The sequence below is a fragment of the Bos javanicus genome, chromosome 11, assembly GCF_032452875.1.
Source record: "Bos javanicus breed banteng chromosome 11, ARS-OSU_banteng_1.0, whole genome shotgun sequence".
In the NCBI taxonomy this organism is placed as follows: domain Eukaryota; kingdom Metazoa; phylum Chordata; class Mammalia; order Artiodactyla; family Bovidae; genus Bos; species Bos javanicus.
The window spans coordinates 36,826,055-36,851,154 of NC_083878.1; the positions used below are offsets into that span (position 1 = coordinate 36,826,055).

Genomic DNA, 25,100 nt, shown 5'->3' on the forward strand with positions numbered 1-25,100 from the left:
AACTGTAGTGTTGGAGAAGACTCTTGAGAGTCCCTTGGACTGCAAGGAGATCTAACCAGTCCATCCTAAAGGAAATCAGTCCTGAATATTCATTGGAAGGGCTGATGCTGAAGCTGAAACTCCAATACTTTGGCCACCTGATGCAAAGAACTGACTCACTGGAAAAGACCCTGGTGCTGGGAAAGATTGAAGGCGGGAGGAGAAGGGGATGACAGAGGATGAGATGGTTGGATGGCATTACCGACTTGATAGACATGAGTTTGAGCAAGCTCTGGGAGTTGGTGATGGACAGGGAAGCCTGGCATGCTGCAGTCCGTGGGGTCGCAAATAGTTGGACACAACTAACTGAAATGAACTGGACTGAAGGGCTATAATAAAGCCTGCTGTTTTTCTTTAAATTACATAAAATTACAGGTCATGGAACTAATATAACAATTTTGACTCAATTGATCTATAATTGCAGAACAGCTCAGTTATCAACATAACCTCCTTTCTGAGATTTAGAACTAAGACACTTGTGAGGATTTGACTGAAATCTGCCCTGGCTCTTGCTTCTTGGGAATTATATGGACAGGTATGGAAATTAACACTTAACCTAAAACATCAAGCCTAAAATTATGTTATTACCTTTTTAAAATTAGGTTTTCAGTAGCCAATTAATTTTTTCTCATTGTCCACTCAGTGGAATAAACTAGTACAAAAGACTAATATGATGCATACTCTACACATTAGAGCTAAAAAGGACTCAGGCATTTTTTGCTTACACAATCATTAAGTAATTTTGGAGTGCGTAATTTTTCCTAAACATATGTATCCTTAAGGATATATAGATGAAAAAATAAATTCCACACTGTGAAGAAGCTTACCATATGGTATCTAGGAAGGCACTTAAAAGCCACCTTCATATAATATATGCCTTCCTTAGTACCCCTAACCTTTTGGTGTGGGAAATAGTGCTCTTGCACAGTCCTGTGGAACCCTATGGTTGCCCTTATTTTAGTATTTTATGCTGTACATTGTCTTCTATGCAATACTGTAGGCTACTTGAGGACAGGGACCATGTATTACTCATCACAGAAAAAAAAAAAATAGCTAAACATGATCTTGCCCCTTAAAATTGAGAAAAAGGGCATATAAACTGCTAACACATATAAAGAACTAACAGATATAAACTTGTATGAAATAAATTCTATGGGAAGTAGGAGGTTTCAGAGGCTATTTAGGGGAGATGGCATTTGAATTGAATTCAGAAGGAATGGTCGGATTTCCAAACATAAGAAAGTGAGGAAGAGAATCCACGATGGGAACATCATGAGCAAAGGCACAGAGGCAGGACTGCGTATGGGCTGCTTGAGGAACAGCACAGACTCCGATGTGAGTGGACTCTGGCAAGAGTGTTGGGCAGGGGCTTGACTGGAACTGCCCTTGAATGCAATTATAAGGTGTTAAGACTGTCTTCTGTAGGCAGTGGTGTTTTTGTCTTGTAACTTTATTTCTGACTGTGCTGGGTCTGCGTTGCTGTGTGGGCTTTTCTCTAGTTGCCACGAGCACAGGCAGCTCTCTAGTTGCATGCAGTCCATGGCCTTACTGCAGTTGCTTCTCTGGTGGTGGACACAGGTTCTAGGGCACGCAGCCTCAGGAGTTGCGGCACTTGGGTTGTGGTTCCCAGGCTTTAGAGCACAGGCGCAATCACTGTGGCGCATGGGCTTACTCACTCAGTGGTATGTGGGATCTTACAGATTAGGGATCGAACCCATGTCTCCTTCACAGTGGTGCAAAGATATTTGTGCAAAAGGGATTAGATCACTTTGTCAGTAGTGTGAATGATGGGAAGACAAAGATCAGATTCAAGAAGGGAAGCCTGGAGATTTCTAATAATATAGACAAGAGATGTTGAAGTAAAAACAGAGAAAGGAAGAGAGCAATTCTGGAAACACTGTGCAAATGGACAGGTCAGACCCTGGTCTTGGACTGAGGGTTGGAGATTCCAATTTGAGTCCTTTTCTCAAAGGTGATGGCAGAAGCTCTGGAAGTGGCTAAGGTCACCTAGGGAGAGCAGAGATAAAGTAAGCTGGGGAGGCTACAGAACCTTGGCTTATTTTTAAGGGTAAGTAAATCCAGATTTAGAAGAAAAGACATTTCAAACTTATTGAAAAGATGAGGAAAACTGTGTCTTCAGAATTAATTGGTTTGCCTAGTTTGGGGGCTTCCCAGGTGGCTTAGTGGTAAAGAACCCGCCTACCAATGCAGGGGACCCGGGTTCAATCCCTGGGTCAGGAAGCTCGGCTGGAGGAGGACATAGCAGCCCATTCCAGTATTCTTGCCTGGAGAGTCCCCATGGACAGAGGACATGGCTGAAGCGACTTAGCACTGGCACTTAGCACAGCACTAGTTTATGGCTGAGCCCTTTAGAACCCAGGTACCAGGTGTCCGACTTACAACTCAGTGCACTATTCGTTTAACACTCTAGACCCTAGTTTAATGCCAAACTGAAAAATCCGACCCACCGCCTCTTCCATACTCATCTATTTTGGTAAGACAGACTAAACTTGAATTTTAGGATTCTGAAATTGAATCCTATGTCTCTTTTGCTTCCAGCTACCAATAGCAAAGAGAAAATTTTGCCATTGGAAAATTCAGGGCGAGCCATCCATGTGGATGCCATTTAAAATTAAAATGTGTGATATGAATTGATAGTTTGTAAAAAGTCTAATTAAATCTACCTTATGTTTCAAAGGCAGTTAGTTGATCTTATATATTATTACATGTTTTTATATCCTTCATGTTAAAAAATCTGCCATTTTAAGCTCTGAAGTATCCTTATTGTCCCAATATATCTTGTAATATACAGAAATGGAAAGATTTTGTTCAAATAAGCCAAACTAAATGCTTTCTTTAGTTTTGCAGAAGATTTTGTTGCTATTAATATTGCTGTCTTCTATGGCATGTGCCAAAGGTATAGTTTGAAACTCTGTTTTTAACTCAGTGAAATATTTATATCTCAAATAAAGGGAGGGCTTAGAAGAAAGGATATGAAACTGATACAGACCATTTTAAGAAGCAAGTATATGAAGGGGCCAAGTCTCAGAAATAGCATCATCTTTGCTGAACAACAGAGTTAAGTAATATGTGAATTTTATCATTTATTTAGATGGAAGAACCAAGCTTTGAAAATGAACTATCACAAGTCATGATTAATCAACTGTTTACAACTCAACTCTGATAAAAGTCAGTTGACAAAATGAGCAGGAGCAATATAAATACTAAAGGTTGATGTCGCATACCAAGATAAAAAATTTACTCCCAGGAAATGGGTTTTAACCATTTGTGGTGTAGAAAATGATCTTATTAGAAATCTAATACATGGACTATAGGCTATAAAGCCTACCCCCCCAAAATCTGAAACATACTTTTAAATTGGCCAATCATCTTCTCACATTAAAGTTCCAGAAAAATGATGGGTTTTTTTTTTTTTCTTTGCTTACTTTGGGTTTCTTTTCAATTTTTGTTTTTCTTAAGTAGGCTTATTTTATTAATATGCATATAGAAAAATATGTTTCACAAGTGCACAACTCAAAGAAGCACTGAAAATTGAATATACGCATGTATGTAGCATCCAGATCAAGACAGACATCTCCAGCCCTTCAGAATCTACCATCACACTCCCTTCCAGTCATTGGGATACCAGCCCTTCCATCCTCTGCAGCTGTTGGGGAGACAGTGATCATGGGTCTCTGATATTTCTGCCTATCTTGTGAGCAGAGATACTGCCTGCCTTTGTTCAGAGTATCTCTTCAAGCTTATTTAGATAGCCTTGAAAGACAACAGAGAATGTTTTTCTCTACAGGAAAGGGCAGTTTTGCTTAAGTCTTGAAAATATAGAAAAGTTGTATCTCTTACTATTGTCTTTTATTATACTGCTTGATGGGACTTCCCTGGTGGCTCAGATGGGAAAGAATCTGCCTGCAATGTGGGAAATCCGGGTTCGATCCCTGGGTCAGGAAGATCCCCTGGAGAAAGGACTGGCTGTAGAATTGCATGGACAGAGGAGCCTGGTGGGCTACAGTCCAACGGGACCACAAAGAGTTGGATATGACTGAGTGACTAACACTTTCATACTGTTTAATGAATTAAAGATGTGTCCCTTCAGTGCAAAGGGTAGGCATGTTCACTCCCCATTATGAAAGACTGTGGTGACCTAAACTCAGGTTCCTCTTCTGTAATGCCGCCCAGTATGTGTGCAGGTGTCACCTGGCTTTCTTCACATTGCATAATTAGGAAGTAGGGGTCAAGAAGTCTATTGACATAGACTTTTGAGTTGCAAGGTTCTTTGTCTATGACTCAGCATCCATTAACTAGGCAGACTAAAATAATAGTTTGTAAGCAGAATAAAATCTCAGACTCTTCACTGTTCTTTGTAGAATCACTATTTCAACTTCTACCACCTTAGATTTGTTTTATCTGTTTTTAAAATTCATATATAAATGGAATTGTACAGCATGTACTCCTGTGTCTGGGGCTTTCCAGATGGCTTAAGTAAAGAAATCTAGTGGTAAAGAATCTACCTGCCAATGCAGGTAGATATAAGAGACCCGGGTTCAATCCCTGGGTTGGGAAGATCCCCTGGAAGAGGGCATGGCAACCCACTCCAGTATTCTTGTCTGGAGAATCCCATGGACAGAGGAGCTTGGTGGGCTGCAGTCCATACGGTCACACAGATTTGGCCATGACTGAAGCAACTTGGCATCCATGCAGTCTTATATCTAGCTTCTTTCATCCAAGCTCATGTTTGTGAGATCCCTTTGTAATATTTCATATAAGCAAGGTTTTAAACTTTTCTCATAGCATTCCATCATGTGACTATTTTAAAACTTACTTTTTCTGCTGTTGATGGATTCTGGGGGCAGTTCCCTCTATTAGAACTGTGCTGTTATAAACACTTCCATGCATGTCTTTGTGAATATATATGTATGTATTTCTGTTGGGTATGTTCCCAGAGCTGGATCAGAGGGTGTGCATAGATGCTGCCAATCAATTTTCTAAAGTATTTGTACCAAGCTACTCTTCCAAGAGTAGTGTTCATGCATTCTGATTTTTCTGTGTATTTTTCCACCCTTGCTATTTTCTTTTTAGTTTATTTTTTTTATACTGACATGCTTTTATTTTACCAACATGCAAATAAGGAAAGAAAAATATGCCAGTGGTACACTTCCAATTTTACAGAGAAACCTCCCAAGTATTTCTGCCATTCAGAGAGAGAGATATATCAATTATTAAGTTGTTACCAGGATAAATTGTGAAGACAGTCAGAGCCACAAATTTTTGTGTGTTATTTTTCCATAAAGACAATCATTTCCAAAGTCTTCAGAGTCTGGCAAGACCAAGTTATTCAATTTTACTTCTAAAGATACAGTTTTAACAGAAACAAGTTGAAAATCATCATGAATATTCACAAAAATTTCCATATTGTACAAGAAAGAGATTAGCATCCTTTCAAATGTTCTCAACTGAAAGCAAAAGAAAACCTATACAGCCGCATCTTCCCAGTAAACAGAAACAGAGAAAGTAATAGGTTTTACTAAATACTAGTGAAATTAAGGACATAGTATTAATCTTCCACATAATTGCATTGTTTTAATTTCTTTAAAGAACCCATCTTTCAGCAACATAGTTAGTATTTCAACTACCTTCAGTTCTCCCATCCCAATCCTGAGAAAAATATTTCTCCTTCCATCACCACTGACAAGAGAAGATACCCTTCCTTGCAGGCTCTCAGTCAATCCAGTTTTCATTCTAGGCCCATATTTTCCCTGGGTCATTTCTGCCTCTGGGCGTCTGTTCAGTTTTCTTTCTTAGGGCGGGCAGTCGCCCCAGTCTCTTCAGTTCTCCCATCCATTCATTCCATATACATCTACCTTTCTTCCAACTGTCTGGGTATTGCTAGGATGGGTGATGGCTGGGAAGACGGCAGAGAGGAGTAAGGGCTCTGGTAGTCTCCTTACAGGACCATCTCTCTGCCTCTTGAAATAGTAAAGACCCAAGTTAAACTGCCTCCTTGTGGTGGTCATTTTGGCTTGTCTCAGGTCAGATTTGGAGAGGGAAATGGCAGCCCACTCCAGTATTCTTGCCTGGAGAATCCCATGGACAGAGGAACCTGGCAGGCCATGGTCCATGGGGACACAGAGAGTCAGACACAACTGAAGCGACTAAGCACGCACACAAGTTAAACCGCAAATCCTGCTTCTGCAGATGTTTCTGAGCTACCATTTTTAAAAAAAGAGATAGGACAGATATAAGAAAGAGAGGGAGAAAGAGAAGAGGAACTGTTTGCCCTGGCACTGCTGGCTCTTCATCATGTTCAGGATGAAGAAGGGAGACAAATGAAAGTATCTAACCTTTGTATGGCTTTACTGGTTGAGGCTGAGAAAACCTGATACTTGTCAAGGACACCATCATTACCCTTGCCATGTAAATGAGTCTAACTTATCCCCTCAACCACTTGCCTGACGGTAAAAGTAGGGTTCCTGAGTGATGGTGAGGAATTGAGTTCTTTTAGAGGAGAAATACTGGAGTGGGTAGCCGTTCCCTTCTCCAGGGGATCTTCCAAATCCAGGGATCAAACCCAGGTCTCCCGCATTGTAGGCGGATTCTTTACCATCTGAGCCACCAGCAAAGCCCAGAGGAGAAATAGAAAGGTCTTTTACATGCTGGCAGGAAACCTGGGTCTACCACCAATTCTGAAGATTCTTGTTTACCAAAAACTAGAAAGTGGACCTAACAAGGTCTAGAAAATGTTCATCCAGCAGGGGGCAGCCTAAGGGGGTGGGCGTTGCATCCAGTTGCAGGCAGCAATAGGTTATCAGAGAAGCAGGAAGAGCGATGGGGTTGCATAAATCAGAGACCAAGCAGCCCACTGCTGTTCTCTCTTGACTTGATTTAATGCCCAGCAGTTGTCCACAGGCCATGTGCAAAGCAGAATGAGTAAAACAGGCTCTTAAACATAGCTGAAAATCCAGGTGGTAGTAACCAGACCAGAAGCCTTGGGAACAGTGTCCAAGCAGTGCTGACAAAGGCAGAGAAATCTACATTTGTTTGACTTAGAAGAAGGTGAGCCACCAGGGTACCGCATGTAGTGTTAACACAGGACATCAAGAAGACCATGGGGAAGTGGAGCAGCGTGGCCACGAAGGTCTCAGTCGTGAAAGCTAAGAGAACTGAATGTCCACGGAAGGTGTAGAAAGGTCAGCACAAAACCAGTGAAAGGCATACCCTTGCTGTAGCCAAGGCCCAGGTCGGGCAGGAGGTGGCAGGGGACCTGTGTGGGAGTATTCCCAAGAGCGAAGGTTACCCAGATTGGAACCCAGGGGGCCTGGGGGTCTCCACTGGTTCCCTTATCTGGAGAAGTCTAGCTCTATGGGGCGCTTCATCCAATAGGTAGTATTGCAGTGCCTTTGGCCAGAGGTCCTCTTTGATAATCTCAGCAATCCTGTCCGACTCTGGAAGGCTGTTGTCTGAAAACCAGGCAAAAAAGCCACACATGAGGTCTTGGTTCCTATAAAGGAAGACCTGGGCTTCATGACCCGGGTGCCATATGATTGGAGTGGAAAGGGAGACCACTTGGCCGGAGGGTGTGACCTCGTATTCCTTCACAAGCCACTTGTTTCTGAAGTATGGGTTTCTTCGAAAAAGGAACTTGAATTTATAGCCCATCCTAGGATGTCTGAGCTCCTTCACCTCCAAACTGGCTAAGTAGCTGAATATCTCTGCATCTCTGCCTCTAATCAGGGCAGATAGCTGCAGGTGGTTCCGAAAGGCAGTGACCCAGAAGCCGGGGATGTGCCGAATGACGTGCTTCCTCCACTGGAGGTAATGTTCACGCACGCGCCTGTACCTGCGCTCCACCTGGAGGAAGGCCGGGTCAGCCTGAGCGTCCCCAGCGTCCACTTCCAGCTGGTTGGAGTCCAGGGCCTTCAGGTGGAGACCCTCACTCTGGGTTGGGGGCCCTGCGTCGTCCTTTGCCTCCTTTACCCCTCTGTGTTTCTCCACTGCTTCCCTTTCCTCACCCACCTGCTTTTCCACTTCAACCTTCTCCTCCTGGTTCGCTGCTTCTGAGAAGATGGGGCCCCTTTCGGTCTTTGCTTCCGCAGCCTTCCGTCCAGCCGTCAGCTCAGACTCTGATCTCCCGGTGTCACAGGTTTCTAGGGCCTTCTCCCCACCAGTTTCACACTGAAAACCATTTTCCAGGCTGCCCTTGGCTGCCCCAGAGGCAGAGGTTGCTTCCCTGCCCTCCCTGGGTGGCCCAACCTCCTCTAGTCCCACTCGGGCCACTCCACGACTGTGAGCCCCAGCACTTGGGAGCTGGGGAGTAGGGCTGGAGTCCGCGGGGGCCTGGGGTGCAACCCCCTCCTCCGGAAGCTGGAGCGGTGGGAGCGCAACAGTTTCCAAGCTCCCCTCACTCACCTCCACCAGCACCTGGGTTTCCTCTAGAAGCTTCTGGGACTGCTGCGGTCCGGTTCTCCCAGGGCGTGGTCAGGAGTAGTGAAGGTATGGGCTTAGGGAGGAAGGATCCCTTGGCTCTAACAGGGACGCTCATGTAGGCCAGCCTGACCAGCTGTTTGTTGGCATCTGTTTTCCTCACAAAAGACTCACTCATGCAAACCAGGGGATTGCGCCACCCACCCTGCAGTCTCAGGAGACCCACCCTTTAGCTTCCCGATACTCACCCCTCAGTCTGTAGACACTCTCCGCCTCATCTAGTCTAGTTCTATAGGTTCTGCCATCCTTTTTATTCTCAGTATTCCTGTGCATGTGTGATATTGTCACACAGTGGTTTTAATGTGCATGTACCTAATGTCTGAGGAATTGAGAATCTTTCACGTGGTTTTGATTTTACCATTTGGATATCCGCTTTGTGTTAAGTCTAAGAGTCTTTGCTCCACGTTTTCTATTGCGTATTCTGTATTTTTTGTGTTGTAGGAATCCATTGTACATGCTAGATACAAATCATTTTTCAGATCTGTGTATTGCAAATATCTTTTCCCCTCTGAGTTGCTTTTTCACTATCTTGGAGAAGGAAATGGCAACCCACTCCAGTGTTCTTGCCTGGAGAATCCAAGGGGCGGCAGAGCCTGGTGGGCTGCCGTCTATGGGGTCACACAGAGTTGGACATGACTGAAGCGACTTAGCAGCAGGAGCAGCAGCAACAGCAGTGATGTCTTTTAATGAACAAAAGTCTTTAATCATATATTGCAGTTTATCATTTTTCCCCTTTAGATCAGTGCTTTTTGTGCCCTGTTAAGAAATCTTGCCTTTCTATTATTGTTCTCATTTATCTGCAGTCCATTTGGAGTTGCTTTTTGCCAATGGTGTGATAGGAGTCAAGATTCATTTTCCCCCCATATGACTGAATGACCAAGCAGTATTTATTGAAGGGAACATCCTTTCCCCATGCATAGGGTTTTAAATGTTTGCATTAAAAGTGACATATGTGATTGGTCAGAGCTAGTCAGATGGCCTTGCCTAACTTTAAGGGGTCAGAGAAGTAAAACCTTGCCTGAGACTGCAAGGAGAAGGAAGCTGAAAATACTGGTGAGCACTGTATCACTCATCATAGACTCTAAGGTGAGTAGTGTGTACAAGACCAGCAGAGTTAGCCAAAGAAAGGAGAGAAAAGGTAATGATGAACATAAAAGGAGAAAGTAATGAAAGACAATAAATAGAAAGTATCAACCAAAGATTAATAATAAAAGGAGAGAGAATAAGTAAACAATATTTGGAATGGAAAATATAGTCACAGTACTGATTTAAGGAAATATAAGAGAACATGTTGGACAAACTTACACTAGTACATTTTCAAACTTGGATGAAATATATGAATTTATGGAAATATAACTCAACACTGAAATGCAGTGAAAAAAACTAAATAGACATGGAAATAAACAGAATCAAGGGTTAAAAAAAAACAAAAAACTTCCTACAAAATGAGCATGAGGCTAAACGGTTTGAGACAAATACTTCCTTAACCTTCAAGGAACACATGACTGTGTGTCTGTGGCATGCCTACTACTATTTTAGGCTCTTAGGATATATATTATTAAACAGAACAAAGATTTCTTCACTCTTGGAGTTTCTAGCAGAGGAAAAAACAATAATAAAAAAGTAGACAATATTGTAAAGTAATTAGCCTCCAATTAAAATAAATTTAAATTAAAAAAAGTAAAACATATTAGAAAGTGATAAGTGCTATGGATAAAACAATACAGAGTATTGAGTAAGGGGATTGAGAGTTGTGGGGGTAGGGAACTGGGAGCAGACTGTGGTTTTGAGAGGGTAGTCAGAGAAAAGGGCTTCCCAGGTGGCACAGTGGTAAAGAGTCAGCCTGCCAGCGCAGGAGATGCGGGCTTAATCCCTGAGTCAGGAAGATCCCCTCGAGAAGAGAATGGCAACCCACTCAGTATTCTTGCCTGGGAAATCCCATGGACAGAGGAGCCTGGCAGGCTACAGTCTCAGTTCAGTTCAGTCGCTCAGTCATGTCTGACACTCTGTGACCCCCTGGACTGCAGCACACCAGGCTTCCCTGTCCACCACCAACTCCCGGAGTCTACCCAAATCCATGTCCATCGGGTCGGTGTTGCCATCCAACCATCTCATCCTCTGTTGTCCCCTGCTTCTCCTGCCTTCAGTCTTTCCCAGCATCAGGGTCTTTTCCAGTGAGTCAGTTCTTCGCATCAGGTGGCCAAAGGATTGGAGTTTCAGCTTCAGCATCAGACCTTCCAATGAATATTCAGGACTGATTTCCTTTAGGATGGACTGGTTGGATATCTTTGCAGTCCAAGGGACTCTCAGGAGTCTTCTCCAGCACCACAATTCAAAAGCATCAATTCTTTGGCACTCAGCTTTCTTTATAGTCTAACTCTCATATCCATACATGACCACTGGAAAAACCATAGCCTTGACTAGACGGACCTTTGTTGGCAAAGCAATGTCTCTGCTTTTTAGTATGCTGTCTAGATTGGTCATAGTTTTTCTTTCAAGAAGCAAGCACCTTTTAATTTCATGGCTGCAGTGACCATCTGCAGTGATTTTGGATGCTCCCCCTCCCCCCAAAATAAAAGTCTCTCACTGTTTCCATTGTTTCCCCATCTATTTGCCATGAAGTGATGGGACCAGATGCCATTGATCTTAGTTTCTTGAATGTTGAGTTTTAAGCCAGCTTTTTCACTCTCCTCTTTCACTTTCATCAAGAGGCTCTTTAGTTCTTCTTCACTTTCTGTCATAAGGGTGGTGTCATCTGCATATCTGAAGCTACAGTCTATGGGATCACAAAGAGTTGGATGTGATTGAGCACAGTCAGAGGAAACCTCACTGAAAAGATTTTGGCAAAGATTCAAAGAAGGAAGGATTTAGCTCAGTGGATATTCTGGAGAGGAGCATTCTAGGAAGAAAGAGGAGCTAAACAGAAGCCTTAGGACAGGAACATGCTTAGGGTGTTCAGGGGATAACCAGAAGGAGATCAGTGTGACTGGAGCAGGGTGAATGAGAGAGGCCAGATCAAGCAGGATATTACATAATATTGTAAGAAGTTTGGTTTTATTCTTAGTGATGTGGGAAACCACTATAGAATTTTGGGCAGAGGACTCAAAATTGGATGCATTTTGCATGGATCACTGGCTCCTGAGTGAAGAATAGACTGTGTGGGGACAATGATGGATATAGGGAGATGTTTTAGAAGGCTATCAAAGTAATCAAGGTGAAGGTGATATTCCACAGTGGACTTGGGTAGTGCATATAGTATGATGGTAAAGCTGGCACGATTTCATGGTGAACTGGATACAGGGTATAAGAGAAGCAAAGAAGTCAAGGATGATGCCATGAATTTTGACCTGAGCAACTGATAGGATGAAGCTGCCAGACGCAGATATAAGGCATGTTATGATAGAAGAGACCTTTGCAGGAAAATCAGAAGTTGCTTTTGGACATGTTAAGTTTGAGATGACTTTGGATGAGAGTTGAGATAACAAGTGGGCATTATGAGACTGGAACACAAGAGAGGTCTAGGGTGGGGATACATACTTGGAAGTAATCAGCACACATATTTAAAGCAATATTTAAAGCAGGATGAAATCACTAAGGATGTGAGTAGCAATAGACCAAGCCCTGAAAATGAAAGTGAAGTCGCTCAGTCGTGTCCGACTCTTTGCGACCCCATGGACTGTAGCCCTCCTCCATCCATGGGATTCTCCAGGCAAGAATACTGGAGTGGGTTGCCATTTCCTTCTCCAGGGGATCTTCCTGACCCAGGGATCAAAGCCCGGTCTCCTGCATTGCTGGCGGACGCTTTAACCTCTGAGCCACCAGACCAATCCCTAGGGGCTCCAAAATTACAAGGTCAGGAAGAAGGGGAAGAACCAGCAAAAGAGACTAAGGGGAGACCAATGAAGGAGAAGGGACTCTGAAAACGTGCAGTATGCTGAAAGCCAAACGTGTAAAGGAAAGTTCAACTGTGTGATGTGGTGCTGATGGGTCAAGTAAGATGAGAATTGACCAATGGATTTTACAACAAAAGTGATGAAGGTCAGAATAGATTTTAAGGGGATTGGGAGGAAAGAAATTGGAGACAGTGAATATTGATATTCTTTTGAGGAATTTGCCCAAAAGGGAAATAAATGGAGTCATCACTTGACAAAAACTGTTTTGGAGGAGTGGTGGGGTGACAGCTTGGCTGTAATGGCTTTTTACATTTTTTAATTTATTTTTTGGCTATGCTGGGTCTTGCTGCTGCATGGGCTTTTCTCTCATCGTGCTGAGCAAGGACTGCTCTCTGGTTGTGATGCGCAGACTTCTCATTGCAGTGGCTTCTCTTATCGTAGAGCACAGGCTCCCACGTGCACGGGCTGCGGTAGTTGCAGCTCGTGGGCTCTGGAGCACAGGCTCGATAGTTGTGGCCCACAGGCTTTGTTGATCTGAGGCATGTGGGTCTGAATCCCTCCTGGACCAGGGATTGAACCCGCATCTCCTGCACTGGCAGGTGGATTCTTTACTACTGAGCCACCAGGGATGCCCTGTGATGTCTTTAAGAGAAAATTCAGAAGGGAGAAAGTGAAAATAGCAAGTATATATGACTCTTGAAGTTTTGCTCCAAAGAAATGGGATGATGGATGGTGGAGAAAGTGGTTCCAAAAAAGGTTTTTAAAATGGGAGAAAAACAAGTGTGCCTGCTGATGTGAGCAATTCAGCAGCAAGCAAAAATTAATGATGTAGGAGAGAGACAGGAGAATCACTGGAGGGATGTCCTTGAATAGGTGAGAGCAGATGGAATCTAGTGCCCAAGTAGAGGAGGAAAAGTCAGCCTTTAGTAGGAACATGACAAGGTCACTGTGGAAACCAGCAGGAAGGCAAAGTATGAGGGTGTAGATGCTGTTTGGTGGGTAGAAGTGATGACGGAATCGATGAAATTCTCTTCACATTGCTTCTGTGTACTCAGTAAAGGAGAAAGCAAGATTCAATTCAAGTGAGAGAGGGGATGAGGTAAGGGGCAGAAGGATTCTGGGAAGAGACAAGTAGGAAATAGTTGTCTGGAGGATCAAAGAGTGACAGGACGATGACATGTGCTGTGATTGTCAAACAGCATTAAGATCATGAATTTGAATGAGGCACATCAGTGCAGTTGTGAATTTTTCTGCCAACCACATTCAGTTTACAGGTGCAGCATGAAGAAGCAGAGCTGGATTTAGAACTGAAGCATGAAGGGCAAGAGAATGATTACAATCATAGATCTGAGAATCTAAGCTAGAGCAATAAAAGACATAGGGGTGGAGGCAGTGAAAAGGTGGCCTGATCAGTGGATCGCCATACCCAGGGAATCGAAGGGTCCCTGGGGTCAAGTACCAAAGGAAGCTACAAGGATGAGAGATAGTGGTCTGAGAGTGGACTGCAGGAGATGGTTAGGACTTGACTCCTCCATCCAACTAGGCCTCTGATGAGGCACCTTGAGGACAGGGTCATTGTAGGGGAGGACGTCAGTGACCCAAGAGGCCTGGGTGGGAAGGATCACCAATGTGCATACTGAAATCACTGAAAGAAGTGAGAATAAGCCAGTAGCTAGAATCCTTGAGAAATGAGGGGGAATGACATGAGCAGCAAGCATGCAGGGCATTAGGTGATCTAAACTGATGTCAGGAGATTTAAAGCTGGGTCTGTATTTTAAGATTAATTATCTAACATCACCACCTTTGGCTATATTAGTTAGAAAGCAGGTACCTTTAGAATTTCATATTAATGTCACAGAGCCTATATTATATATATTTCCTTAAAGTGTTCAGAAGAAAGTCACATGTATTAGCTGATCAAAAATAAGAAATGTGTATTTTTTTTAATTGGAAAATTAGTAGTGATAACATTCTTTGAGTTCAGTGTGAAATGTTATTCTCTTTGGGGGTCTTTTATTTTTCTTGTGTCTTGCAGTATGGACTAGAAACTGCTGAAAAGAACAAAATATGATTTTTGGGGGGGCTTGAAACACTCTGACTATAAAAATTTTTTTTAAGATGAGTAAAGAGAGCTAGTGGGCTTCCCTGGTGGCTCATAAAGAAGCTGCCTGCCAAAGCAGGAGACACAGGTTTGATCCCTGAGTCGGGAAGATTCCCCTGTAGAAGGAAATGGCAACCCACTCTAGTATTCTTGCCTGAGAAATCCCGTGGACAGAGAAGCCTGGCGGGCTACAGTCCATAGGTTGCAAAGAGTCGGACGTGACTGAGTGACTAAACAACAACAAAGAGAGCTAGGACAAAATCTTAACTAGAGACAGGAAGAAGAAAGGGCGGGGGGTGGAGAAGAGAAAGGATAGAAAATAAGAAACATGAGTAAAGAAAGAAGGTGGCTTTTTGAGGGGAGTACAGTTTAGCTACAAATCTGTAGATCATCGAATTGTGAAGTATTTAAATTTTCTGGGAAACAGAAACAGCATGATGTTTCAAAAAACTAAATACAAGATGAATGAAGAGAGCCTGTGAATTGTATAGTCTTATTTTTCTTTGACTCCTCAAATATTGTTGTTTGGTTCTTAGTTGTTTTGAAAGGAATCTCTTTCTTGACCTAAATTCTTTAAACAAGTGTGTTTGTTTAGTGACTTAACATACAGAAATATTGTCCTTCAGGCTAGGCCACCCAGTGTAGAAAGCCAAGGGCATCAGTGCATTATGTTAAAGACTCAAAAGAGTGTTGGTACACAAGAGAGGAGATGTACACTTTGTTAATTTCCTCTGTTTCCCAGAGAAAGACCTTTAAACTGTGTTTGCAAAGGACATGGTAAAAAAGAAGTTTTGAGTGATTAACCAAGTAGCTTTGTAGCTGCGGTCATCTCTGCTGCCTCTTAGAACCAGCATATAAATATAGAGAAGTAGGGAGAAAATATCTGAGTTAACAGGGTGTGGGTAATGATTTACCCTGGGAAAGTTAATTATTATGATTTAGTAGTTTTCTACCATTATAGCACTGACAGACAGCAAATATACATTCCAGTGCCTAATGAAACTGTAAAGAGGCTGAGGTCTGTGTACGGTGGCGGGTAGAGCTAGATGGCAGGGGGAACCAAATCAGCCAGGGACACACAGAGCCATTTCAAAAATTTAAAATGTGAGTCAAAACACTATATAAAATATTAATAATATCTAAATGTTAAACATACATAATCATTCTAGCCTGAGATAAATTAAAAATAATGAAACTGATACTATAACAAATGAATGAAATTTAGTTAATCATGAAAATTGAAATAATTTTATTGGATCTTTTAAAAAATAGTGTGATTTTAAAGAGCAAAGTCCACTGATGGTGTCATCATTGCCATACAAGTGTAGTTTTGGGGTTGAAATTTCCATCAGGTTTAAAAACTCAGACTCTATACTAGTTGCAGAATGGTGAACAGAGTTTTGCTCTAATTGCTGTTAGCATTTTCTTCTTAGCTGTTATTTTAAAATAATTTCTCTTGTTTATTTTTTTCTTAAGGAACAGCGATGTTTTTATGCTTTAGCATGTTATATCCTCACTGCATCCTATGAACTAGATACTATTATTAGCCTCATTTTACAGATAGGCAAACTGAGGCACAGAAATAACAAGTAATTTGCTCACAGACACATTGTTGTTGTTGTTCAGTCACTCAGTTGTGTCCAGCTCTTTGCGACCCCATGGACTGCAGCACACCAGGGTTCCCTATCCTTCACTATCTCCACAGTTTGCTCAGACTCATATTCATTGAGTTGGTGAAGCTGTCCAACCATCTTATCCTCTGTCGTCCCCTTCTCCTCCTGCCCTCAATCCTTCCCAGCATCAGGGTCTTTTCCAATGAGTCAGCTCTTTGCATCAGGTAGCCAAAGTATTGGAGTTTCAGCTTCAGTATCTGTCCTTTCAGTAAGTATTCAGGGTTGATTTTCTTTAGGATTGACTGGTTTGATCTCCTTGCAGTCTAAGGGACTCTCAAGAGTCTTCTCCAGCACCACAGTTCGAAAGCATCAGTAGACATATAGTAAATTACAAAGTTGAGAAATGAACCCAGATAACCAGACTCTAAAGCTCTTTCTGTTAAACACTACAGGGTATACTCTGAACTTTTCTCAGCCTCAGTTTTCTCATCTATGAAATATGGTCAATAAGTCTTCTCTCTAGTGGTGGTTGTAACAATTATAATGTGGAGCTTGCGTAGGGAAGATGTTGTTGCTGCCTTTATCAGTTTCTGAATTGTTTAATTTCTTATAATGAGCATGAATTATTCATGTATTTTTTAATCAAGAAAAATATGTTAAGGCCTATCAGAGTGTCTGGCACAGAGAGGCACCCAATAAAGTCATTATTATGTCTGAAAACAAAGTCAGAGTTTCCATTTAACTCAATAGGGATTTGTCATCTCCAGAAGCTCAGGTGCAAAGGGAAGAAATAAGCTAGGGGAACAGCTGGAGGAGAATTCAGGTTACAGGTTTTTACTTGCCAGTGAGTAGAGCTTGTACATCTTGAAGTAAGGGCTGAGAACCAAGGGGAGGGACAGCGTGTTGGTTGAGGCAAGTGGGAATTAACAATGGAGCAAAGTCCCAAGGAATCTGGGGTGGGGGGTGTTCTTGGATAAATTAACTTATTTTGGAGAAGATTAACAGTGACCTGTTAGTTGATAGGCCCCATTTTCTTTTTTTAAATTAATTTTTATTGGAGTATAGTTGCCTTATAATGTTGTGTTAGTTTCTATTGTACAGAAAAGAAGCCCCATTTTCTAAGGTAATAAAAATACCATTTTGGAAAATGAGAAGGGAATTTAAAAATAAATCTATGGTTTTCCTTATTTATCTACCTGGTTCTGGGGGCCGTGAGAATAAGTTTTTTGAAGAGAACACATTAGTTTATTTTTCCATTTGTGGCTTGCAATGGTGGAATGATCGCTGGCAAAAGAATATCTTCTCAAGCAGCTTCCCTTGGTGTAGGTCAGGGGGCAGCAAGAGGAGTTATTTCTGCAGCTGGAAAAAAGGTTCAGAGCTGTCTTCCTGGAGTCGGCTCTCATTTCATAGTCTAAAATAGATGTGAAATACTGTGCTATTTGGGAATCAGGGCCTATTCATTCTAAGCACATCTGTTGGTAGCTGTTGAAATTCAAATAAAATCAAATAAAGTCCAAGTAATGTTCTTGCTATACTTATCAATTTCAAGGAGTGTTAAAAAACACATATACAGAAAACCTATACTCCAGTCACTGACAACTAAGACCCAACTTGGAAAGCTGTGGTCTTCTGCCAACCATAGCTACTTTGAACCTGCGCCACCACATTTTAATTCCTTTAAAATGCCCCTTCTTCCCTACTTGAACTTTTCAACTGAGATTCATTTTCATTGCAGAAGTTTAAATATGAACTGTATCAAATAGTTTGGTATTTTGATTCTGATGATTCCACAACCTTCAGTAGTGAAATGAGGTGGTTAGACTACTAAACTCATAAAGCCAAGATGGAATGAATGCATTTTTTTCTGTCTTCTCTCTAATTTTAGTAAATAAAAAATTTCAGTTAGGTGCTGTGATTAAGGAAACTTGGTATCTCTATCAATTTATACATGACTCCGATCCATAAGGGATTTAAGGCATCTTTAAAAAGGCAAACACAAGACAGAAAAATAAGGGAAATTCCTTTTTTCAATTAAGCCATGACTCTCTGATAACAAGATCTGACCTATCAAATGTATTGAAAGAAATAGAGTCATTTTAAGGTTGTGAGTTGTAGTTTTTTTTTTTAAAGTTGAAATTTTGATTAGTGTTTCAGGTACCATATTTATATGTCTTTACATGGGAGTTTACAGTGTTCCAAGTAGGTATAACACCCAAGTACATTACATGAATTATCTCCTTTAGTGTAAACCTCATAATTACCTTATGAAGTATTATTATTTCCATCTAATATATAAAATAAATTTCCAAGGTTTACAAATAAGCAATTTGCCCAAAGTCACATAACTGAGTCAGGATTCAAATCCATGTCTGTTATTCTGAGTTATTAACTCAAAAAACTATGGAAAATTCTTCAAGAGACGGGACTACCAGACCACCTGACCTACCTCCTGAGAAATCTGTATGCAGGCCAAGAAGCAACAGTTAGAACTGGACATGGAACAACAGGCTGATTCCAAATCGGGAAAGGAGTACGTCAAGGCTGTATATTGTCACCCTGCTTATTTAACTTACATGCAGAGTACATCATGCAGAATGCTGGGCTGGATGAAGCATAAGCTAGAATCAAGATTGCTGGGAGAAATATCAATAACCTCAGATATGCAGATGACACCACCCTTATGGCAGAAAGTGAAGAAGAACTAAAAAGCCTCTTGATGAAAGTGAAAGAAGAGAGTGAAAAAGTTGCCTTAAAGCTCAACATTCAGAAAACGAAGATCGTGATATCTGGTCCTATCACTTCATGGCAAATAGATGGGGAAACAGGGGAAACAGTGGAAACAGTGTCAGACTTTATTTTTTTGGGCTCCAAAATCACTGCAGATGGTCACTGCAGCCATGAAATTAAAAGACACTTACTCCTTGGAAGGAAAGTTATAACTGACCTAGACAGCAAATTAAAAAGCAGAGACATTACTTTGCCAACAAAGGTCCATCTAGTCAAGGCTATGGTTTTTCCAGTAGTCATGTATGTATGTGAGAGTTGGACTATAAAGAAAGCTGAGTGCCGAAGAATTGATGCTTTTAAACTGTGGTGTTGGAGAAGATTCTTGAGAGTCCCTTGGACTGCAAGGATATCCAACCAGTCCATCCTAAAGGAGATCAGTCCATTGGAAGGACTGATGCTGAAGCTGAAACTCCAATAGTTTGGCCAGCTGATGTGAAGAACCAACTCATTTGAAAAGACCCTGATTCTGGGAAAGACTGAAGGTGGAAGGAGAAGGGGACAACAGAGGATGAGATGGTTGAATGACATCACCAACTCAATGGACATGAGTTTGAGTAAACTCCGGGAGTTGGTGATGGACAGGGAAGCCTGGTGTGCTGCAGTCCATGGGGTCACAAAAAGTCCGACATAACTGAGCGACTGAACTGAACTGAAATCTAAATTATGCCTTATACACGGGAGGCTGTGAAAGAGAAGATCAAGGACTATAAAAATAAATAGAAACATACCAGAAGTTACAAAAAGTAAATTCACATGAAAAAGGAGACATTTGTCCAAATTCAGGCAAAGTTTTAAAGCAAGTATTATGGTGAAAATACAGCATAAGGAAGACAAACAGTATCAACAGCACAGAACAAGGCTCCGCAGACAAAGGTGTGGCAGAATCACACAATCGATTCTCAAGGTGTGGCCTCACATTCTCTAGTGCCTTTGGGAAACATGAGTGCTCTCTGTAGGGTTCTAGAGCAGTAGAAGATCCTTACTGTAGGAAGCTTAATAACTTAGCATTTGACACTAATACTCCTGGTTTCTTCTAACTGTGCTTTCATCTGTTTGTTGAAAAATATAACCAATGTTAGAATCTATAATGTTTAATAATTAGTATTGTTCACCTATTAGTATAGGGGTTTCCTTATTCCTTCTCAATTTACAGAAAAATTATTATCCATGATTCCACTATTCTTTGTCAATAGTGATTTCCATTGTTGCCTTTTTTGATGTGTATTATAAAGCAGAATTTTTATTTGACTCCTTCCACCATTAAATTTTTAAGTTTTCATAATTACAATTCTAATAACTATATAACGGTCTATTGAATTGTTATTTATATTGGGCATTTTTTTTGTTTTTAGTATTTTGCTATTATAAATATCCTTCTAAGAAGTGATTAATGTATACAGTTTACTTGTATTTCTTCACAAGTGAATTGTATGTTTATATACTTTGACTGTTTATCTCTTGAGGTTTTAACATTTTTGAAAATTTGAGTAAGTTCTTTATATATTATATATACTACTGTTCTATCATGATCAATACAGATACTTCCAATTATGTTTCTCTTCTTTTAATTTTGTTAGTTTTTTATGTTAGAACCATTGTTTTACTTGATGTTGTTGAGCTATTTATTTTTTCCTTTGTGATTTTCTTTACTGCCCTAAGCTTTTCAAAGATACTATTCCTCTAAAGATTTCAATAATATTTGATTTTTTTCCTCATAGCTCTGCTAAGAATTAAAGCTAATATTTACTTTTTAATCCACTAGAGGCTTACTCTTATAATGTGTTGTAATAGCTTATCTAAATCACTTTTTGTTTTGTTTGTTTGCCAGTTATCCTGGCAATTATTAAAGCATAATTAGGCAATTATGAAATAGAATTAGGCAATTATTAAATAAATATTATCTTTCTTAATTATGATAGTTATATGATACATTAAATTTATTTCTATATGTCCCACACTTCTTTACTTTAATCATTTAATTATTATACTTTGTTTTAGAATTTCCTGGGAACTAGATCAGCATCATAACTTATGGCTTGTTAGTGCAGAATTTTAACATTTAACAAATAGTAAATTTTACTTGATAAAATGTTTGCCTATGATAATATATATCTCAATTTGCTCATCTTGTTTTATACATTCTAATATACCTTTATAGTTTTCTTTATATATGGCTCATAAGTCTTTAAATCTTCTTTATAAATGTCATAGGCAATTCTGTTAAATTTATCCATCCCATCTCTTTTTCTTTTTTTGGAATGGAATTTATTTCCTTTTTACTATGTTATTGAACTGGCTGTTAAGTTATTGAACTTAAAGCATCTAATTATGGTAAATTCATTATAAACCTGATCACATTGATAAACTCATGGGATAATAAATTTAAACAGATTTCTTAGGACATCTATACATGTAGTGCTTTCTGCAAATAATGTTTTATCTCTCCCTTTAATGTATCATTCGAAAGTGAATAACAGTTTCCTAAATAGCAGTTTCCATTTGTGTATTAAATGGCTGAGCATTAGGCTGAGAGAGAGACTTGAATTCTTCTATCAGACTTGAATCCTACTGTCAATTCCTCAACTAAGAGAGCCATCTAGCAAGCACCTTCTGTGGGTCAGGCACCATACTAGGTAGGCACTTTACATAGTCCATCTTGCCTTAGGCTTAGAATAGATATACTATTAAATATCATAGGTTAGGGAGCTCAAGTTGAGCAGGTATAGAAGGCTGGCCTGTGCTAGGCCCCCAAGAGCATTGAGAAATGGAATATGGAAGTGTCTATGGTAGTCTGAGTGTGAAAGGCCATGGATTGTGGTTCTGGAGTCCTTGACCTGGCAGGTTTTTCACTCTTTGTGGAGCCCTGGCAACGGAACTTCAGCCAAGGGCCTGAAGTTGGACGCCCTTGGGAGGCCCTAGGGAGGCATGGAGAAGCTGCATCAGCTTGCTTTCATCCTTATCTTGTACGTACACTTCGCATTTCCTACTTCCAGGTCACACAGTAAACGTGAGTGAAAACAGTCCTGGAGGAAGTCTGTGTTCCTCTTCTCACCAGCCTTTCAACCCAGATCAGCCTTTTGAGGTCTGGCTCAGCTCACTAGGTTAAGTAATTTGTCCAGTATCATCAGTGAGTAATGGATAAGTGACTTGCTCCATAGCCAGTGGTCTTGCCATTTTCCCAGTGATTCTATGCCCGGGGTGTGGCTTGGGCAGGTCATTTCACCTTTCTGCCATAATTCCTTCATCTGTACAATGCAAAAGTCAGATAATGATCTGGTTCTGACAGGCAAACTGTTGTTGAATACATCTTTTACTCTTCTTCAAGACTGTAAATTCCTCAAGGACAGACTATATTTTGCATGTTCTTGAATCACTGTTATTACTTTGCACATGACAAATGCTCAATGAATATTTGTTGATGCAGAATGAATGTATTGATCAATCAACTGAAGACAAGAGTCTTATTGCTCTTCTCACAGGAGATCTTCAGTGCTAGAACACAGGTTCCTGTAGGGTCATTTCACCCTGCAATTGTGGAATTTTTTTATAAGGATAGCATTTGTCATGAACCTCTTTATAAGAAGATGCTTAGCAGGGGTCAGCTTATCTTCATCTGAAAAGAACAACTGAGGTTGTTGAGGAAAGCAGAAAGCCTAGAAAGGATTCAGGTTGGGAACTGTGGTAAGTAGACTGTCCTCTGACAAAGCTGTTTTGGCTGTTTTTATCTTTGTGCTGCTGTCTAGCAACAGTATGACAAAACTGTGACTATTCAAATGTAATCAAACTAGAGCCTGTCCAAAATCAATTTTGAATAAATGATGAACTATGCGGAACAAATCTTAATATCTCTGGGCATGCAATAGAAAATTACTAAATATTATGTTCCTGTAATTTAAACACAGTGTTTCAGATGTACCCTTAAAAGATACAATTATAGTACTTGCATATTAATTAATAGCATGTTCTCTTTTTATGCCAAAAAAAAAAAAAAATTCCAAAGGAAGCTACCCAGCCTTCGGGAGGCATAGAATCTGTGGATTTTGTAATTACTGATGTTAAACTTAAAATCTCATTGAAGTCATTAGTTAATATTTCTAAATCTTTATGTCTGAAAACTTCTGAGCAGATGTCCCAACAACTTTCTTGCCACCTCTCCATTCCCAGCCAAAGAGGGGAGGGAGAGGAGACCTATACTGCCAATAGTTACAAAGATTATTTGTGGAAGAAAAACAGGAGTTTGCAGTATGCACACGTGTGTGGCTTTGTCTCTTGAGCTTCACAAAGACCAGCATCATACTGAACTATAGAATTACTGTTGTCTGAGACTAAAAGAGAAATCTAGGGAAATGAAATATCTTTGTCAAAAATTACTGAAATGTCAAATTTTTTAAACTAAGCTTTTATATATTAATAAAAGGAAGCATATGGAGGGAAAAGCTATAAGGAGTCAGTTTTTTATGAGCCTCAGTATTGCTGGAAAAGAAACCATTACAGAGACCAGACCAGTTTCTCTAACACGGATACAAAGGAGAATGATGTCATAGCAGCAGGTTTGTGCTGCCACAGTAAAGATCATTGATGGTGCTTTCCATATCCTTTAACTAAATCGAAATACCTGCATTTAGTTGTAACCTGAGAAACAGGCAATAAAGTCACAAATGACTTTACTTTCATTTTTTTTTTTTACATATTACACTTTGTAATAGTGTTTAGTTTTATTGTCCCAGAACAGGAAAAGGAAAACATCAAGTTAATTAAATTTTTGTAGTAACTTATTCATCATATGCATAATTTTTCATCATCAACAAGAAGAGGTACAGGGCTCAGTTATAGAAAATGCCATGGCAACCTGAACTGAGATGGTCCTGAATTCTCTAGACTTCTTTCAGGCTTCCTAATATTAAAGTTCTGTGCAAGGTAAGATATGAAAGAAGAAAAAAAAACCTCCTCATCTAAGCAACCTTGATCTGAATAAATATACCGATAAATTTTATCTCTGTGCTAGAACAGCGTGACTCCACCAGGCCTCCAGGATTTCCTGTTCCAAGTTCTAGAGTGGTTGTCTAGTTCCCCCTCCCACCCTTTCTCCATTGGAATCCTGCCAGATGATACTGTGCAAAAGTGATAAAGTCACTTCAAAAAATTTTAAGGAGGCTCATGACTGTGTATATATAACCGTGGGAAGGTTTATGAGTCACAAAACACTACAGATGGTAAAGAGTCTGCCTGCAACGCAGGAGATGCAGGAGACAGGGGTCAACTCCTGGGTCAGGAAGATGCCCTGGAGAAGGGAATGGCAATCAACTCCAGTATTCTTGCCTGGGAAATCCCATGCACAGAGGAACCTGGCAGAGCTACAGTCTATGGGGTTGCATAGAGTCAGACACGACTGAACGATGGACACACACAGAGTTTATTTTGACCTTGAGTTAAAAGGATCCAGCTCTACTGGCTGACTTGAATGGGGCTGCTCTTCTTTATTTACTTGAGGTAAATTTCAGACCAGCCCTTGAATTATGTGAGCTCAGCTATATTCTCTAAAAGAGAGCCAGGCCAATGTGAACCTGGATCCGAGTTTACTTATTCAGTAACATCTGGCTACTTGGATTTCATCATCTGTCGTGTATCTCACCATGTCACTCCCAACCACAGGAAACTGAGGATCAGCTTTGTGGGACTGTGTGACAGAGGTAGCACTCTCATAAATATATTTTTAACAGATCTAAATTTTGTAAGTAAACTAATACCACTTGACTATTTTTAACTTCTGATTTTAGATCAGGAAAGAAAACCATTTTAAAAACATCTTCCCTAAAAATCTTGGAATAAGATAGGAAAAGGGACATCTTCTCGTGCTTTATTTTGGCAAGTGCTTCCTGAGGCTCTGACCAGGAGAGGCTGACGGCTCTCAGAGTGTGGAGCAGCCATGTAGGGATTTAACAATAACAATCCTCTTTCTAAGGATACCAAGCTCTGGAAAATGACTGAGCAGATTTATAGAATCTAGTGTATTAAGTGAATTCCATTTAGGAGAATTTGGCATGTCATCCTGTGCTGTTTTATAATGAACACCCAAGCCCTGCCTGGTTTGTCTAATAGAGTATTTATAAGGACAAAGTCAGTTCCAATTTAATGTAACTTCTTATTAATATTTAGTCAAAGTCAAATGCA

General features: G+C 40.6%; 2 protein-coding genes across 5 annotated transcripts in view; one reads left to right on the forward strand and one right to left on the reverse strand.

Annotated features, from left to right (window-relative positions):
• ACYP2 (acylphosphatase 2) overlaps positions 1–25,100 on the forward strand; it is a 179,117-nt gene that overhangs the window by 117,544 nt on the left and 36,473 nt on the right. The window lies entirely within an intron of this gene.
• TSPYL6 (TSPY like 6) lies at positions 5,364–8,520 on the reverse strand (the record flags this gene model as incomplete). Its single annotated transcript, XM_061431314.1, has 1 exon — positions 5,364–8,520. A coding segment is annotated over one exon (1,176 nt), but the record flags the coding sequence as incomplete, so codon positions are not given.